We start from the raw sequence: 20,257 nt of genomic DNA, 5'->3' as shown, positions 1-20,257 counted from the left end.
ATATAAAATAAAGTTTGTCATGGGGAAGTTTTTAGTCTCTTATTTAGATTTACTGGCCTGGATTTAGGAAAATGAAGTAATTGAAGTTAACACAAAAATGAAAATATAACTGAAGTTTATTTGACATCCAGTGTGGAGCATTCACCTCCCAGTACATTGTCCCACAAAAGAGTCCAGCTGAACTTTTTAGAAGCCAAAGAAGAATAATGCCTCCAGCCTTCTAAATTCAGCACAAAGCCACTAATTTCACAGTGCCACTTCACAGAACGAAGATAGTGGTGGAGACACCAAGTAAAGCAATTCTAGTCCATTTGAATCACCACCCTCTAGGGCTTGTTAAAGCTATGGCTCGCAACAATCAGGAAGGGGTTATAAAATGGTATCAAGCGCAGTGTGAGCCAGATGGTCGGATTTCTTTTCTCACACAAAACAATAAGCCGCTCTGAAACACAAAGCACATGGCTTGAGAACAGCCAGGACACTGGAAGCAGAGAGCATGCAGAGGCCGCCTAGCCAAAGAACTATGTAGTCAGCAAGCAGTGCCAACCCAGAACGGCATCAGCATATCAGACTTCCCAGCTCACACTGTCAGCATCAGATGTAATGAATACTCTAAGCTTTGAACTTTGATTTTTGTCACTAGTATTTCCTTTAGTTCATCATTCATGTTTCCTCTTCTTCCCACCACTGAACTCACCATCCTAGCACTTAGCCATCTCTCTTTTCTCCTTGATATACTCTCTCTTTACCTTCATTCCATTATTTCCTTTCCTTTTCCCTTTTCTCTTACCTTCTCCTATATTCTGTTCAGGAATTAAAAACTAATAAACCACAAATATGATTGATAACCACCAAGACTAAGTGAACTAGCAGCCAGCCAGCTGTTCACTTTGCCCTTCCTTTGTTCTCCTAGCAGTTGAAAAAAATAATTTGAGATCATTCTTAGGCAGAAAGTTCCTTGGATCACAAAGGATTTCCTAAAGAGTTCTCTTACATTCTTGGATTAATCTTAAATATTTTTAGACAGTTAAGGCCTGAGAGCACCTCTGAAAGTGATTGTGGAACTTGCATTCACTAACATCCAGTCACAGGACTCTGAACTTCACAGGTAGGAAGTAGAGGACTTGACAGGTATAGAAAATATTCTAATATAGTCCCCTTTTCTATGGATCTAAAAGTAATTAGCTTCTCTGCAGAATACTTTTTGCCTCTATATGAGAAGAAATTGAGACAGTTTATTAAGTAACTCAGAGGGTCACAGTCAACGCCTAACCAAGCCATTAGGAAAAATCATTCAGCGTCTGAGGCAGGACATCATGACACGCCAATAAGCAACTGATGGAAAAATTACAGTAAGAGTGGAGAAAAAGTAATTTCTAATTTAGGATGGCCATTATCTTGATCCATGTCAAAAATGTACAGTTTGCATAACAGCTTTAATCATCAGGGAAAGACAAAGAGATGATTAAAACTTTCTACCTCAACTACTGTTTTATGCCTGTATCGCACACATGTTTGGGAAAAAATGTACAATTTAATGTAGTGTGAGGAAATAAAGACAGCAAGTGACAATGAAAAAGGAAGGAGTCCAATGAATCTGGGCATGCCCATGTCAGACACAGAAATGGGAAGAACAGTTCATATATTCTACTAACTGTTCCAAGTTTATCTGCACCACCAGTCAGCCTACAATGGGACTTAAAAAAAAAAAATCAAAAGAAGAAAAATGTAACTAACAGATTTAGTGATAAATAATCTGCATAAAAGGCAGGTAAGGGACAAGAATCTGAAGTTTTAGTTTAGAAAAACAGCATATTAGGAGAGTGCAGCTTTGACATAGGTAGCTTTCAATACCTCAAAATGCATTTATCAAATGTTTCAGACATAGCAATTTGTGAAGGAGTTGATGCTTTTTGTCTATGTTGTTTCATGCACAGCTTAGGCAAGACACACATTTCTCAGTGATGTTAATGGAGTTTCAACATATAAACCAAGGTTCTCTTTCATTTAGCAAGTCAATCCTTTAACTCCACTCATCATGTAAGTGTTTAAAATGGCAATTTTAAAACTGTTAAGTAGAACTTATGATGTTTGAGATCAACTATAAATCATTCAGTTACAAGATATAGTATTTAAATAATTATAGCTACTTAGCTGCTATTGTAATGTTAATCAGGTATATAGAACATTTGCTTATAAAATTTTATTCTCCATACATAGAATACTAAAGTGTTTTCTGGTAAGCTTACTCCTTTAAATAAGGTGTATTTCTCAGCTTCTCTGATCTTGAGCTCAGTACCCAATCTGTCTAAAACTTAAAATTTATCCATGAAGAATATTTCCCCCTACAAGAAAAAAAAAAAAAAAAAAAAAAAAAAAATCAACCCAGTATGAGAATTTGAAACCCAAAAACCCTAAAGCATGACCTTGTTAGAGACAAATATAAAGCTTACCACAGATAAAATTTACAAAAAAAATTTAAAAAAAAAAATGATCAAGTAACGAAGTACACAGTTATTTGATCTGAAAATGAAGTAGCAATAGACCAGAAAGCAAAAAACTTTAACTGCAATCATCATATATAGAGTCGCTGTAAGTGACTACCACCTCATGTAACAGCATCTTGTAGGCATACCAAACCTCTTTCCCCTGCTGTCCCCCAAGTTCAGATTAGCCTTTATTAAAGAATTCTGTGAAAGACTAAACAAAATGCTCAGAATCATTTGTTTTCTGAATGTAAGATCTTTTTTGAATTTTTCTGGTCTCAGAAGCAGTTTATTGAAGTGAGATCATTTGTGCTAGAGGATGCCACCTAAGCTAACAAGGAGGACATGTGGCAGTGCCCTTCTGACACCACTGGTAGTGATGGGGTTCACCTTCTCTATCCAGGAGTCCCTCTGTTGAGGGTTTTTTCCTATTAACTTTTTAATATTTTTGATCTGATAACTGGCAGGACTTCAGCCTTACTGAAGGCAATCTACTAGTGCCTAGCTCGGAAATATTCTGTAAAAGGAAAGAATAACATGAAAATAGTTTGAAATCTTCTGGCTCCTTTACCATATAGATATAGTGAATGTTGGAGGACATACTCAACAGTCATGAATGGCAACAATGTTTTAACGTCACTGTGCTCTATTACAGCAATGAATGAGCTGAAGTTAACAAGGTAGAAATTGAGATTGGTAAGGCCCATATATACCAAATAAAATATAGGAAAATCACATATACCAAATAAATTATAGGAAAATAATTGTCCCCACTCTCACCTGTTTAACACCACTGAAGTCAACATAAGATGAGAAAGAAGAGAGAAAATGAAATATTTTACAATACTTGTAAGCATCTAGTTTTACTGCCCAAATTAGAAGATTTGAGTATCTTGATAAATAACAGTTTTCAGAACGCAACTCAGAGCAAGTCACTTGGATATCCTAGTCCTTTTCTGAATATTGTCACTGACTAAAGGAGAAACCTACTTTTTTAATCCAGCATCCAAATTAGGTGTCTGAAATTGAACACTATTCGTATATTCCATTATCCACTACAAAGATATGAAACTAATGCGGTAAATTTCAAACAAAGATGAGCTAACAAAACTTTAGGCAGCATTTGGATGATATTTCTATCTAAAGTACTGTCTCGCTTTCCACTTCAGTAAATAAATCTCACTATATTCCCCCCCCCGAAAAAGAAACACTATAATTTTTCAAACATGCTCTGAATTTATTTGTATTGTATATAGCACACTGAAGAACTGAAATTAGCCCCCAAAATTTAAACATTTTACTGCTTGTTACTGTCATTTGTTCTATCAGAGTATTGCATCATCAAAAAAGTTTTTTAAAAAGATTGTGATTGTTAAGACCCAAGACAGAAACATTCAGGTTTTGTTGTTATTGCACAAACCGTTCCCTACAAGCCCCAAATGCTATACTCCTAAAGTAATTTTTTTCCCACTACCTCAGATAACATGCTACTTACTTAAAATCTATATATTATGATGATATATCAATTTTATACAGTGTCCTCATTTAGTTTTGAACAAATTTAAACCTTCACTATTACTTACAAGTGCATTTCCCATTACAAGATTTCCACACACACACCCCCCCCTTCAATCTATGAACCCCTGTCCCTTAACATGTTTTGATGAAGTTGCTGAGCTTAACATGCCTGCTGAAGGAGGCAAAGGAGGAAAGGCACTTCACCTTAGCAGTCAGCCCATTTACTCAGCAAGAAACAATTATATAAAGCCCAGCTGTGCAAGCATTATATTTTTTTCTTTAATTAAGTTTTTGAGAAAAGAATTTTTGGTGTGTTCCCCCTTCCCACCCTCCCCCCCCCCCTTCAATTATTCTACTACAAAACCCTTCATAATAATAAAGATATTGGTATTTGTGCATGACCTGGCATGTTTGGATTTGGTAAAAAAAGCCCAACTTTTCATTTAAAGGACAATTCCTCAACCATAAATGCAGTAAAAAATTCAACTCTGAAAATTTTAAAATTGGTTCCATTTGAACAACCTTATACTAGAATACAATTAAAATGTAAGTGGAATATTGTCATTTAAATGACTGTTCCCTACAAAGGTGCTATTACTGAGAATGCAACTATATCCACAACATATAATAATATTAACAAAAACAGGACAGTCTTTAAAAAGAATATGAATTAATTCAATCCCTAGGTAGACTCATTAAAAATGGCCTTATTTAAAAACATTCCCCCCCACCCCAAGCCATCTGCCTGTTTTAACCAGTGAAAACATGCTGCAAATCTGTCAAAGTACTCAAACATGCTTAATCAAGGTCTGTATTGGCAGAGTTCCAGAAACCTGCAAGGTCTGCTCAAATTACATTAAAAAAGGCAAGTTGCAATTGTTGACATCTTCAGTATAAGATACTTAACATAAGGTATATCTCTCAGCAATCAGGCTGGCATCTCTCAGTATTCAGAAGATTAAAAAGTAGCTAAACTTGCATGCTTTAGTAAATATGTAGGTAAACTCTTCATTGTGCAAATTCAAAGCAAGGAAGACCCATGTAGCCATGAACAATCTGCTGGTCTATCAATTTCAACACCAAATACAAGCATAGGTCCTGCAGCCTTGCAAAACCCCTCTGAAATCCTAAATTCTGTTTTTCCTGTAATAGAGATTAATATCCTTCGGGCTTTGGGACTGTAAGTACATTCAGATGAATGAGGTCAACAGCCACATTTGTAAGACAAGCTGCCATGGATTAATTTCCAGGAGACAACTGGTTTATTCAGGTTAAAAAGGGGTGATTGCCCAGAGCACCAAGTACAAACAAAAAGAAAAAAACAATCCATAAGATATCTCTGGAGTAAGATACTTACTGTAGTAACTTTTTCAGTAATTTATTCACTGTACACTCCATGCAGCCTCTATACAACTGCTTGAAAACACATAACCTGATAGCAATATTCCAGATATTGTTCAGCTGCACTTACCTTTGAAGAAGCAATCTTCATTGTGTACAATGGTGACCTTCTGCTTTTTCAGACAGGCAGCCCTGTGCACTTCACAATGGTTTTCATAGAATTCTCCATCAGAACCGCACACAGGCTTGTAATGCGGCTTGCAGTGCTCCATGCATAGACACTCAGCTTGGCCAGTCTCCCCATTCACAACGCAGTGTCTACCCAGACCGCAGTACTTGTTTTCGCATGATCTGAAATGGCCATCTTGACCCATATACCCTAAAAAAAAAAAAAAAAAAAAAAAAAAAAAAAGCTTTGAGATATTAATTATATTTTATTTAGTTGCATGCGAGATACAAAAAGGATTGTATTATGTAAATGAAGTGAGAATATGTCCTTTGTTACATCCTTGACTAATGCTTAACATAGGTCAGCCTGAAATGAAACAAATATAGTCTTGTTATCATGACTAGGTATACTTTTAGTCATTGTCATGTGTTAGATTAACTGTAATTAAGAGCAACATCTAGTAACAAGACAATATTTACTCTTCATTTAACAAGTTTCATAGCACATCATGCCTTTTTTAAAGGTATATTGAAGTTTGTCCCTTTAAGATTGCTATGCTATTGCATGTAATAGAACAATGCATTCTCTAGAATTTAGATCACAGAATCACAGAATATCTTGAGTTGGAAGGGACCCGTAAGGATCATCGAGTCCAACTCTGTGCTCCTCACAGGACTACCTAAAACTAAACCATATGACTAAGGGCGATATCCAGACGCTCCTTGAACTCTGACAGGCAGATAAAATAGACATTCACACATTGAGACTGATAGCAAGAATAACAAGAGATGGGTCAAGGCTCTTAAACTACATGGAGAAGAAAAAAAACCAAAAACTTCTGTGGTGGCAAGACAATGACATTTCAGGGAAGAGCATGGTGGAAAAGCACCAAACTGACTTGAAATGGGCAAACCCAATTCAACATTAAAAATTTCCCATAAGTTTTTGAAAATATTACTCCTTGTGCCAACATATCACCACTATATACAAGCAACAGACATTAACTGACAGAAATTAATATAAATCCAATTTCCTTCTATTACCGCTAACCTCAAATAAAGTCTTGCAATGTCCCAGAGTACTTTACAGCACAGGTCATGTACACACATTACAGAATTACAGGACTTCTTTGAAGTGATAAGAAATGTTGCAGTTTGAGGCCAAAGTCCATAAATCATTATTATTTCTGCCTTCTGAATTGGAAGATAAAGATCTCAATCTGATAACTGCTGTGAATTATTAAGAGGTGTGTGGTGACTCAACAATGCACTGTGCTGTATATTGCTGTGAAAGTAGAAACCGATTTAAGACTTCACTTGGGACTTCATTTTAGTACTCTAATTGAATCTGATGCCTGAATGCAAAACAGCTACTTTCAGATGAGGAAGAATGATTTGCATAATATATATTGATATTTATAGTGTTGGTATATGTCAGCATATACCAATCATGTACATCAATAAACAAGAAAGCTTTTTGCCATAATGAAAAACTGTATTACTTTGTTATGAAATGTTTTATAAATGTCTCCATTTTACACCATTAACTATTCCAAAACAATACATTTATTTGCATACATCACTGCATACGCAACTCCTTCTATTGAAGTCAATAGTAAAATTCCCATTGACCTCAATAAAGGCAAGCTTCTTTCTTCAGACACAGTCTTTGCCTTAAGTTCAGCTATTTTTAATGCTTTCAGCACATTTAACAAGCACTGTTCTGTGCTATTTTTAAGTTAGGAACTTGCAGATCTAATGTATTCGATAAAAAGGAGCAGCTATGCAGTGTTTCAAGTGTTTTATAGTACATACTTAAGAAAAAAGTTTAAATGTTTATTCTTAAAAAGTCCACCAACTAGTGCTTATCAGATCACTCATAGTAAAAAAAATAAATATAATCCACGCTATTTCAAATGAGGTGACAAAATGTTCACAGACGTAACTTTGATAGAAATTTGAACTAAAAGCGCACGCAATTCTGAAAATGTAAACAAACCAATAAATATTAAATAGCTACTGTGAGATAAAAATAAATGGGTTTAGACTTAAGTAATTTTTTTTTTTTAAAATAAGCTAGTGACACAGAAATCTAGGAATTTTAAGATTACCAATAGAAAACAAGGTTATATGTAATGGCATGGATTTGATCTTCATCAGTTAAGTCAAAATACTAACTTCATTGTGGAGAATCAAATCAAATTAGCAAAAGGTGCAGGGCACGTGCAGTCTGCTTGGTTGTTTTTTTTTCTTTCACCTGAGTAAGGGATGAAGCACTAAGTGCTGCAACTGAGTAATAAAGAAACAACTGCAAAGAACTATTTTAAATACTACCGAGAGAAGTTTTTCCATGTTTCCGCTCTACATTTCTGGGGAATTATTAATGAAATATTGGGACAACCAGACTTCTAATTCAGAGAGGAAAAAAGCCAGTGAAACAAAAGGAGATACCAGATGTTTTGAATAGCCTTAGGAAGGGGCATTTACTAGCTATAGATAAAAAACACTAGCATTTTATTGTCAGAGCTGAAAAAACACGCAAAACGCTTGACCCAAATATGATGATACAACGTCAGTAACGTTTTTGTTCACACAAATGCATCATCTTTAAGTCTTAACTCATTGCCAAGTAAGTCTTTAAAAACACAGAGATAAAAATCTGATATACAAAGAACTTCTGTAATGATAACAAGGTTTAGTTGATAAAAGCAAGTGAAGCACAGCTTCGTTATTGGTCTGATCCACTGTGTTTGGTTAGACAGACCTGAGTGTTAGTTCTGACCGGTAGAGGTACTGCAGGGTATTCAGGACTCCTACCTAATATGCTTTTCATCAAGTTACAGCTGTCTGCCTGTCTATACCATAGCAGGAGGAATGAAAACTCAGTGTATAAACTAGCCGTCAAACAAAACCAACTTCTGCTGCTTTTCACTGTTCTAGCCCAACTTGCAAGAATCGCTATATTTGGCAAATCCTTCATTTTATTTTATGTTTCCAAAAAGGGTAGCTCCTTTAGGTAGCAATAATTTTCATCTTGGAATAGAGCTGCTTCCTGTTCAGGTACAAAGCTACAGGAATCTTGTAATTATCAACAATAAACCATCTTTTAAACCCATATGGGCTGTGACTTGCAGCCCATTCATGAAACACCTGACTATTCCAGTGACACTCAGAAAATTGCCACTATTAGTTTTCCTACTGGGAATTATTATTAATGGAGGTATACTTTTGAAAGAGTGATAATGAAAGGTTTTTGGGGGGGTTGTTGGGTTTTTCTGGGGGGAGGGGGGCTGTTTGCTTGGTCTTTTTAACACCAGTGTAGATAAGTCTCCTGGGACAAAGTTACTTAAGATGCAGCACCCATTCAGAAGACAACCAACACCAACACCTCCCTCCAAGTTATAAAACAAAAAAAACCACCAAGTTTTTCTGAAGGCTGTTCTTCCATTTAAGCATTTAGATTTAGAAAGTAAACTAGTCCAAGATGAACTTAGGTTCCTATATTTGGACATAATTCAGTAATTTACTAGAGAAGATAAGTAGCCCAGTATATTCAACATTGAGAGACTGAGAACGAGTAAATCAAGATGACAAATAATCCACCCATGAATGCTAATCTTTTGCCAGCAATTTAATTGGTATTGCTTATGTGATGATAGGTAAGTCTGCATTTGTCAAGTGCCACAACACAACAACAGGGAAGCGTGTACCTATATTAGCTACGTACTTTGAATTTTCAGCAAAAAAAGTGTAATACCTATGCATTCTGAGAGGGTCTATAATAGTATGGAAAATAAAATGTACTTTGTTGCATTTGAAAGTAAGTCAGGAAACATTTAAATTATCATAGCCTTAAGTTAAAAAAACCCCCACACTTTTAAGAAATATTAAAAATTTATTATGCCTAAGACACCCAAAGCAGTGACTTAGGTTTTTCAGATTCTCTTGAAACTTAAACTCTAAACAGATATAAAATGAAAGAGCAAAGAAAAAGAAGAGAGTTTTTATTTTTAAGAAATGGAGAAAGCAAAATTGTTTTGGCTTTTCTCCTAAGACAAATTTTAATAAATAGTTTCAAGCTGTCACTTAGGATTCCGCATACATGTTTCCTAGCTGAAAGCCAGCTGAACAGCACCCAGAGTTGAACAAGGTTTAGGTCATGGTTGCATCACTTACACTTGGGAATTAAGTGGATGGTTTAGCATGCAAAAGGCTCACAGGAATATACACTTTTTCCTTTAACTAATCAGTTTAGAGAAACATTGCACATGGAAACCTTGGAAATTCTTGAGAGTATGCATCACCGCGTTCTCCAGTTGGCCCTAGGCTGGAACACACACAAGCTTGCTGTATGTTGAGCCCTCCCTCACAAACTCAAACTTTTTTTTTTTTTTTTATTGCCCTAACAACATAATTTGCATTCATGGCTTCTGTCATAACTTGCAGCATTATCTACGTGTCATCTAAAACAAAGTGGCAGCTATTTTTGGAGACAATACATTGGTATCTTGTGTACAAATTACTAACACTGATTTCTGAGGTCAGCAGTCCCGTTAACGCCACCTCCCTTTTATTTAAAACGATTATGTAAATGACAATTCCAACTCTACAGCTGTATTTTTGTTCAATATACTATCTACAAAAGGCTCAACCAAGACCGTAATCCTAATGTTGGTAAGTGTCCAGTGTAGCCTTAAATTTCACATGAAGCAGAAATATCTCAGGGAAAGCAATGGGGAGATGGGAGAAAGAAGAAAAAAAAAAAAGAGGAAAAGAAGATTGATTACCACCTACCATTAACACTGGTAGGGCATTAACACTGAGCATGACCTCAGCATGAACTGTGAGTATCTGCTCATAAATATTAAAGCTCTAGACTTTTTCTTTTTTTTTAAAGCTGTAGTATTTTAACAGAAGTTCTTCAACAAATTTTGATATCACTAGCAAGAACAGCTTGTAATTACACTGACTGAACATGACATTAAATCTCCTTTACTCATTATCCAGCACTCTTGGTATATGAACTTCTCCAGTAATTTAGCATTTTTTATTCTGGTTAGGAATATTTGGGGCAGGGGACAAAATTTAAAGAAAAGAATGAATTTTTTTTAGAGTAAATAAAAATTATTCATAATTTGTCAATATAATGCTTATGGTAATAAAGTTCCCCCACATAACTAACAGCACATATCTTAATAAACTAAAAAGATACAAGATTTTGAACAATTCTTACCAATGTATTCTCTAAACATGGTATTAGAGTGCCTTACCACAGCGTATGCCTTGATTTTAAACTGTAGCATCTTTGCTTGGTTGGTTGTTGTGTGAGCCTCTGTTGTAACAGACAATACAGTTTTCACAACTGACTACTAAATTATCTGCATTCCAAACTCTAACCAGCTCAGCCAACCTTTTGGACACACTACTAGGAATTTCTATTTCATACATTTTTCTGAAGAGATGGGACCTCTGGAATATGGTCACCTGGGGCAGGGTGGTGGTGTGTAGAGAAATCTCACTTGTGGTCATGTTCATGGATTTGTATGCAAAATAATTTTAACATGTGTCTTCTATAGATTATATACAGACATGTAAGTATTTCTTACAAATTTCTAAACTGACAAAAATATAAATTCCTGCTCCATGTTTATTCACTTTTCTTTTTCTGTGACTGACTTACCCTTAACAATTATAGGGCATCTTCAATTTAACTAGTCTTTCATACCACTAACTACCACATGAAGCTCATGAAAGTAGAAGGAAATAGAGCTCCAAAAAATGCCTTTGAAACCCTAACTTTTAAAGGCTCAGCCTTAAAAATAATCCAATCTTACATTCTTTTCCAAGTAAGACTAAACTCAGAGGCCTCTCTTGTCTTTCCACTTAAAACTCCTTTCTCATCTCTTCACATTCAACTTTGTTGTTGTTGTTTCCTCAATTTGTCTAGAAGCTTTAGTTTCTCAGAGGCAAAACAGAAGTTCATACCAGCAGCACTAGTGGTTCAAAGATGGGAGGGTGGGAAAAAAGAAAAAAACAAAAGCAAGCACCACACCTGTGCAGGAGCAGGATGAGCACCTGCAGCTGCAGTCCAGCGACAGCCACTTTCAGCTCCCACCCCTCAGCCCTGCTCCCACCTGTAGGAGTGATGGTAAATAGTACACATGGCTGATCATTAGTTTGCTGTGCCATGGTTTTCTTTCAGCATCAACCAAGTAAGCTGGAGTACTTTATACAACAGTTTACTTTGCCTGTGCATACAATCAGTTTTTGGCTGGGTCTTGTACTGTCCTCTCCTCTGTTCTTCCCTGTGCCTCCCCCACCCCCCCCACTCACACACAAAAAAAGCCCCCCTCCCCCCACTTTGTCATGGAATGGAAGTACTGTAAGGATTTGCACCTCCTTAGAATCTGATTGCAATCTTCTGGTTTGCTCAACACTTACCAGTGAGGACTGACTAACAGAAACGGACACAAGACATCATAACTGCACATGCCTTTTTTAACCTTGAAAGTCAGGCTAAATACACTTAAGAGAATCCTTGCCTTGTGTATTCAAATAAAGTTGACTTTCTTAATCTCCTGTAAAGGTAAATTAGGAACAAAATAGGAGAAAGTGCCATACTTCTAAAGGACTAAATATGCAAAACTACAGTGAGTAAAAGGAGAAGAAAAAACCCTCTAATACCAAGGTTTGTAAGAGTTGCATACCCAGCTACTAACCTGAAATATTGAAACCTCCCAGAAGAGTATATCTGTCGGTCCCAATCAGTCAGCTTAGCAACTTTGCCCATGTGAATCCCTTTCTCTTACCAGCACTTTGCAGCTACCTTGAGCAAACTTTACAGAATTTAGTTTCCTCAGAAAAGAGAAAAATCAAATCATACCGCCTCTGCTTGAATCAAATTGAAGACAGGGAACAAAAACACCGCATAAGAAAAAGCAGAAATGAAAACGCAACCAGCACTACATAAAACCATCCTCTGCTTACGAGGCAGAAACTTTTCTCACCTTCCAGAGCCTTCACCTGCTCCTCCGCCTTCCCTTCCCGTTAGCTGACCCTGTACGGGCTCCCTCCCCTCGCCGTGCCCAAGCGCAGCCTGCCCGCCCGCTGCCCCGGGGCTCCCTCCCCTCTTGCGCCGCCGCCCGCCCCCGGCCGGGGCCCACCGGCTCCTCCGGGACAGCCCCCGGCGGTTTCCCCGCCCGGCAACAGGAGGCTCAGCCCCTGCCCAGCCCTCTCCTCCTACGATTAAGACGGAGTTCCTGTGGATTCCTGCCTCTGTAAGCTTCCTTGCTCCCTTGCTGGGCTAGTAAGCATCTGCTTTGATATCAGAGCAAAACAAACGACCATGACAACACCACTGCACAGCCTTTCCTCCAGAGCAGCGCCCTGTTCAGATTTCTGCCTGAACCAAAATCAATTTCACCACCAAAGTGCTGCAGGGCAATGCTCTGGCCCTGTGCCCAGGGCCCGGACAGCAAGGTCTTGTGTGCAGCCTCCTAGCCCAGCAGCCTGCGTGTTCCCTCAGGTGAAATTACTGTCCTGGCTAGGACTCTTCATGTGCTTGCGAGAGCCAAGAAAGTGTTGCCAAAGTCTCTCGCTGCTGGGAGGTGATCTTCTGGCACTATACTAAGCCTTGCAAAAATCCCCTCCGTTGATCATCCTCCTTACATTTGACCAGTGACCATTAAATTGGTAAAACTATCTGTGGGCTCAAGGCATGCTACTTGCCTTATACAGGAGAATGGAAAACATAATACAGGTCTGAAACAAACAGCTGAACAGATTTGGAGTAAGAGCACTGCTGGCTCTACATGTAAATATAGACTGATGTCCTCCGAGCAGTTTCAGGCCAGCAATTCATTATTTTCAAGTAAATCCTTAGTTGCGCCTAGCATTTACTGTGTTTTTCTCACATATTATTTTTGTCTTTTGAAAAATGTTTATTATTCGTTTAACATCAAACCAGTGGCAAACAGTGTATGCTCTAAAACAAAGTGGGAAATGACATGCTTGCCTCATCACATAAATACACACATGGACCTTTATTCAACTGGTTGATTGCTTTTCAATTGCAGTGCAGCAGGCGATCCTCTATTCTGCCGGATGTGTTACCCGATGTCACCAAGAGCAGGAAATGTGCATCACAGCGACAGCAGTTTTGAAAAGGTCATAGTTTGAACAACCTTTCGCACATTTTAATGCTTATTTGAAATACAGCTTGCTGAAAATCACAAAGGGCTAGCTTAGTTCTCAGTCAGACAAAACAACCGGAGTATTGCTCATTTGTCATTTAAAACCCAAACTGATTTATTTTAGCAATATGATCAAAATAAGCAAAACTCTCAGTTAATTATTGACTGGAATTTCCCTTTTACTTAGTTTAAAATTAGAAAGGCTGTTAGGATTTGGTCTCAAGAACCAAGGTAGTAACACAAAATAATAATAATAACTGTTCTTCTATGGTAACTTTTCACATGAAGAACAGATTTGTCAATTTTGAGTTAATACTATAGTAAAAGACTGCTGTTTCCTCCATAGGCATATGTGGCTTTCCCTGGGATTAAATATGCTCCTATATGAAACAACGTTATAAACAGAAAATTTAACTTATCCTCTGATCAAATAGCTGGCACCAAAAAGGTCATTCAATTACCCATGGTATGAACTAGCATACCATAATCCAGATATTATACAATTCCCGTGTTAGACATTGAAACAAAACTGTTTTGTTGGGGTTTTTTACTTCAAAGCCCTCCCTGGAGAAAAGAGCTGTGATGACTTTCTGTTACCTTCCCCAGCGACCTCTACCAGAAAAAGTAGCACAGACATTGAGCAGCATTTAAACCGTATGGTTAAAGTGCTGCATCATTACTGTTCAAGGAAAGCTAAAAAAGAAATGCCAAGCATTTTCAGTTTTACTCATTAGAAACATTTGCTCCTAGTAAATTCGACATTGTTCATTTTTTTCAAGTTGTTACTAAGGAACGGTGGTGGGTTGATCCTGGACAGCAGATAAGCGCCCACCCACTCGCTTGCTGACCCCCTCAGGAATTCAGAAGGAATGCAATATGGAATTAATTTACTAATTTCCATCCATCAGCAGGCAGATGCCCAGCCACCTCCTGGAAACCAGCACACGTAACAGGGCCACGCCTTAACCACCAATGTCCCCCCGTTCCTCCTCCTTTCCCCAGGCTGTTATTGCTGAGCTATGGTATGGGATATCCCTTTGGTCAGTTCGGGTCAGCTGTCCGGGCCGTATCCCCTTCCAGCTTCTTGCTTTGAGGGGGGCAGAGTGGGAAAAAGAAAAGGCCTCAAGCAAGCACTGCTCAGCAAGAGCTAAAACCCAATGCTGTCTTGGTCACCAATTTACAACATGGCACTGTGTGGGCTGCTATGAAGAAAATTAACTTCATCCCAGACAGACCCAGTACAGGAAAACAGTGTGAGAGCTTTGTAGGCATTAGTAAATCCAGCAAGGTAAGGGCAGGAGGGCAGGGAAGGGAGCAGAGGGAAGGAAGTTAATCTAAACTGTCAATCAGTGGAATTTTTAGGAAAAAGTGTATTTGGAAGAATATGATAATAATTTCTCATTTGATTTCTTTGACAAAAGTAGTAAGAAACTAATATTTTCCATGTCCTTTACCTGTGTGGAACATAAACACATGAAATTTAACAGCATAAGGGTTATTAAGGCAGGCTATGATCTTTGCAAGCCCTTCAGAAAGAACAACAGCAAAACGCTGCATACTTGTATTGTATATATAAGCATAGCTCTCAAAGACACTTAGCTAACAAACTTTGACACCAACGACCCATGTGTGGATTTCTGAAAGAAAAAAAACCACAAACGAACAAACCCTACAAAATGTAAATGCCATTCCAAAAGGTATGCAGTATCTGAAAGTGGTGTTTTAGAGACAGTAAAAAGGAGTCTTAAAAAGAATGTCTTTACAAAGAATAGATATATACATTGTGAAGCAATACCATTTGCTTCTGGACCTTGTTAAAAGAATATCGTAATCTCAAATAGGCTTGAACTTTCGTGACTTAATTCTGCCATTTTAAGTTAGCTAGGAAGTGATGCACACTAAAATGCACTCTGTATACCCCTCTTTTTTCAGAGCAGGATTGATCCTATCTGCTCCATATATTGAGCAAAGTTGTATTTTTTTCTGAAAGAGTTAGACTTAACCCAAAATATCTGCAATTATCAAAACCCACCCTAAAAGCTAGACTGTGCTAAAATGAAAAGGCAAAATGCTTTTCCAGACCTCTGTTAGGAGAGAATATTGCTCCATGAAAAGAAAAAATACATGGAGAAGTGAAGTATCAAAAACCTTCATCCTGACATATGATATGAGAATATTCCTGTTTGAAAAATTTATAAAAGCAATAGTCCACATAAACAGTCTATTTAAAATTATTTCTACATCTATGTATAAGTCTTATACTTGTTAAAAACTACCTGTTATACCAGAGATATATTCCATTTAAACAAATATAAAAATAAGTTCTTTCACAGAATATAATGCACTAGTGAGATGATTCAGTCAAGCAATGTGACTACTGAAAAATTTTTTACTTCTGTACTTAAACTAAAGATATTTTCTGTGAAATATAATTCCTAAAAAAAAAATAAAAATAAAAAAAAATAAAGAATAGTTTTGCTGCTAAACCATAGTAAGACAGCTTCAATTTTGTAAGTCTGGTACTCTTTGTGGAAATAGTTCGCTATAGAATCAACTGGTTTTATTCTTTTGGTTCTTCTAATACATCTGTAAAAGCAAACTAAAGTAAAAATACAAAAAGCCCTATCTCCTACCTCACGGAAAATCAATCTTATAAGAAAATGCATATATATCTTTATGAATGAGAAAGCATTTAGCTTTCAACAGAAAGAAAAATTCCAGTCAGATATTCCAACTGTCATGCTTTTTGTAATAGTTGATATAACTTCTGCCTAGTGACAAATTGCCCCTATAAACATAGCAAAAATACTGTGTTTTTTTCTTGGATAATATTAGAAATTGATAGAACCCACTAGTATTGCTACATGTGAATTAATCTAGGACTATAGTAATAGATAATCCTTAAGCATTTCAGAAATACAAGTTACAGTATTAATTGTACAAAAATGTAAAGATCATTTTAAACTACTATTCAAGAGAGTACTGTCTACAAGAACATCTATAGAGATTCATAACTGCCACACCTCTTGTTCAGCTGTTGCATTTCTTCCCATCTGAAAATGGCAGAAAGTTAAACTGCAAACTATGGTCAGCACAGCTACCAAGGCACTGTCAATTGTTTCAATGTTTTAGCTACTGAAGTGCAGAAACTTTTCAAATGAATGAAAATCCTGTTATAATATTCATTGTAGATCTAATTTCCGAAAGGAAGGCTAATTTCCATACACATTAATAAAGCTAAATAGTTTGTTATACATCATACTTTCTTAAGTGATTTCAAGTAATTTATGAAATGAGACACACAGATCTAAATTTACTTTTTATAACTAGAGAAATAAACATTGCTGTGGGAATAAGTATTTTGGGCTACTAAATTTTTTGTTATTATACTGAATTGAAAGTTATTGCAGGTCAACAAACCCTGTTTATGCTTGGCAACTCTAAGTTATTAATTGCAACAGAAATAAACATTTCATCACAAATCCTTTTTAAATTGCAATGCCTTTGTAACAAAATTTTTACAACTGTTTTTATCATAAACAGTTAAATGACTGAAATTATAATGCAGAATATTTTTTTCTCTGTGCTTAAGAGCTGCTAGCTGATCTTCCAATTTACAACAGTTTGAAAACTGGCAAAGAAATCTAAGATCTGTGTGACTTGACTAATTAGTTTAAAGTTACTGGAATGACCCAGGTAACTTACTTAGTTTTCCATAAAACCAGTTATATCTTTACACTGTACATTTATCCTCACACAGAAGCATAACTAAATTATAGCTGTATTATTTTCTTTTTATTACTGCACTGTAAGGTAACATACATAGACTGTTTACATACATTTTAAGTCATGACAGAGCTTATTTTACCGTCTTAATTTCATGTTGTGTTCAGATGAAGTAACACAGTACCACAGTCAAAAGAAAAAAAAAAAAAAGTACAAATAGGAATAGGAATGCGTATGCACTTCTTTTAAAGCAGTTTGATCCACAAATTGCCATAGCTATTTCTGAATAATTTGGACATCAGTGTACTTCCAGTCATGCTGGTTAACACAAACTTGCTGTTCATTGTGTCTTTTAACCTATCCATTATTTTATACGGAATTTAATCTGCATCATTTTTTGAATGTCCAACCAAAGCTCAATGACAGTTTAATAATATTGCCTACACATGTATTTTTAAAACAATTTCACAGAATTCTGTTAGTGCTACGGCTTCTAGAAAACAGCAAAATGATGGATAATGTACTTGTGTGTAAAGCTCTCTGGAGCTCATATATACCTTTCTTGAAAAATAGTTGGAAAGCCCATCACCTAGAAAGAATGCTTTTTATTTCCTTTATAGTTATTCTTAATTTTCCACCTGAATTAATAGCCAGTGTAAAGCATATTTGTAAATATATATGGCCTAATTTTTTTCAACATAACTTTACTGGACTAGAGTGATTTTGTCTGAGTATGTACGCTATGACAACGTGCAAGTATTTAACTCAACTGATTTCTTCCTACCTCTTCCTTAGCCGCGCCAAGAATTATATGCCTTTCCATCCCATGTTTCCTTTCTTGAAGGAACATTTTTGAGTGGACAATGGTCTTAGTAATATTTCACTGACAGGAACACCACAGGATCACCACAGATTAACTCAGCAAGAAAAAAATCATCAAAGTTCTGTGGATTCTGCAACACAGTCAAGTCAAACTGATTTTTTCAGAGGTAGTGGGAGGCACACTCTCCTGTAATCTGTTACCTGCGTGGTATGGTAAAACAGATGCTGAAGATTTTCAAGGCAGTGATGGCAGCTGAAACAGATAGAATGTGCTTGCCTCACGTCTTGAACTCACTCATATTTGATCAGTTTAAACTGATCAGTTTAAATATAACTCTAAATTACACAAGTTTCTATCTGAAGTGCTTGAAGAACTCTTTAATATTGCTGATGTAAAATGTGACAGGCATTGAGCAGGTAAAGTCTAACAGACATATTTAGATAGCCTAAAATGTTATCTATATGCTGAAAATGTGTAAAATTGCTGAATGTGTGTACGATAGTATAGAGAATACGTGTAAAAATAAGTATCGTTCTCCAAAATAATAATATGGTTAATGCATATAACATAGGACAGATTAAAAATTATTTTTATCAAATCCATGTTGTTAGAGAGTATTGGGAAATTAAAATGTGACTAAAATAAATTTAGTCTTTTGAAAGCTAGATTTGGGGAATAATCTTATTATTTTGATCTGTTGAACCTGTCAGTCCTGTAATACTCTGTTGGTGAGTATGTAAGATGCAGAAATCTTTGATCAAATAATTACTCTGACTCTGGGTTTCCTGCATTTTCAACTGCTGTAAGCAAGTAATTGTGAAGTGACTAGTTTTCTCCGTGTTGACCAAAAGTTTGATTTTTAAGGCAATAACTCTAACCCAATAAATGTTTTGGCACATTTCCCCAATATATCCTGTTTTCCTAAGCTTGTATTTTGAGAAATAATCTATTCTAATGCTCCATACATCATACGTCTAAGGTAGGACTGCTGAGGAAGTGATTCAAACCTTGCTGCTATTCCAGCCTTTGTGGTGATCTGTGGTCCCAAAATCTAAACTCAAAGAATGTGCTCGTACTCTACGTAAACTGCAAAGTAGTATTTAGACTAGGTCTACACCACTTACCACATTTACATAGAGAGCTTAGATTGAACTGATGAATGCTTGGGTGTTGGGACCATCCATGGCCATGGAGAATATGAATTTCTAAATCTGCATCACGAGTCACTACCCAACTCAGAATGCAGCGTTAAGGAGGGTAGTTTTCATTTAACCAGTATATGAGCATTAAATAATTATTGATGAAAGGTATGTTCAGGAGAAAGCAATCTGTTAAAAGGTCTTTTTGCCTGGGGTTTTTGTTTTGCTTTGGTTTGGTTTCACTTTAATCTGATGAACTGATTAGTAGTTTATATTCTTGAAATCAACACTATAATGATTTTGTTCCAGCTTGGTTTTTCACTTCACCCTGAAGATAATCTCTTACCATCATGTAGGAAGAAACTGGTTGGTCTGCTCTGGACAGCTCTACCTGCTATAAGGACTGCTGTGACTCCTTGACCTAAAGCATTATCCTAAACTACCCCCAACAACTGTAGGAGTCTGCCAGGTATGATAATAGCTCATAAGTTCATGTTCTTGTTTTGTGTTTCTGTAGCAACTAGGTACTAATGAAACCTCCCCAGAGGCGGAAGCTGCATTTTCTGCCTCTGATAGCCTTCTCTTTTCCTGTTTTTCTGTGCTGATCCTGTTTTGATCTTAAAGAAAAACAATCAGACATTCAATAACATCAACAGCTTGAGACCTTGTAAAATTAACATTCTCTCTTTTCTCTCATTACTACCATCTCATTAATAACCATTATACAAAACTAAAATAAAACAAGGAGGAAAACAACTTCTGGAGGAAAAAAAATATTCCAATTTTTTTTTTCCTATGTAAAAATACTTGATAAAGCTAAATATTAATTACAATTGAACTTCTTTGACTCATACTAATTTTTGA

At 36.5% G+C, this 20,257-nt stretch overlaps 1 protein-coding gene across 4 annotated transcripts in view; it reads right to left on the bottom strand.

Moving 5' to 3' along the window:
* Positions 1 to 20,257, bottom strand: part of FSTL5 (follistatin like 5) — a 335,945-nt gene that overhangs the window by 227,250 nt on the left and 88,438 nt on the right. For all 4 annotated transcript variants that reach the window (XM_030015397.1, XM_030015404.1, XM_030015388.1 and 1 more), the window contains one exon: positions 5,476 to 5,724. In XM_030015397.1, the coding sequence (XP_029871257.1) occupies positions 5,476 to 5,724 (249 nt within the window). The remainder of the gene's footprint in view (positions 1 to 5,475; positions 5,725 to 20,257) is intronic.

This window comes from Aquila chrysaetos, chromosome 1, assembly GCF_900496995.4.
Source record: "Aquila chrysaetos chrysaetos chromosome 1, bAquChr1.4, whole genome shotgun sequence".
NCBI classification, from domain to species: Eukaryota; Metazoa; Chordata; class Aves; order Accipitriformes; family Accipitridae; genus Aquila; species Aquila chrysaetos.
This window is presented reverse-complemented; position numbering and strand designations above follow the sequence as displayed.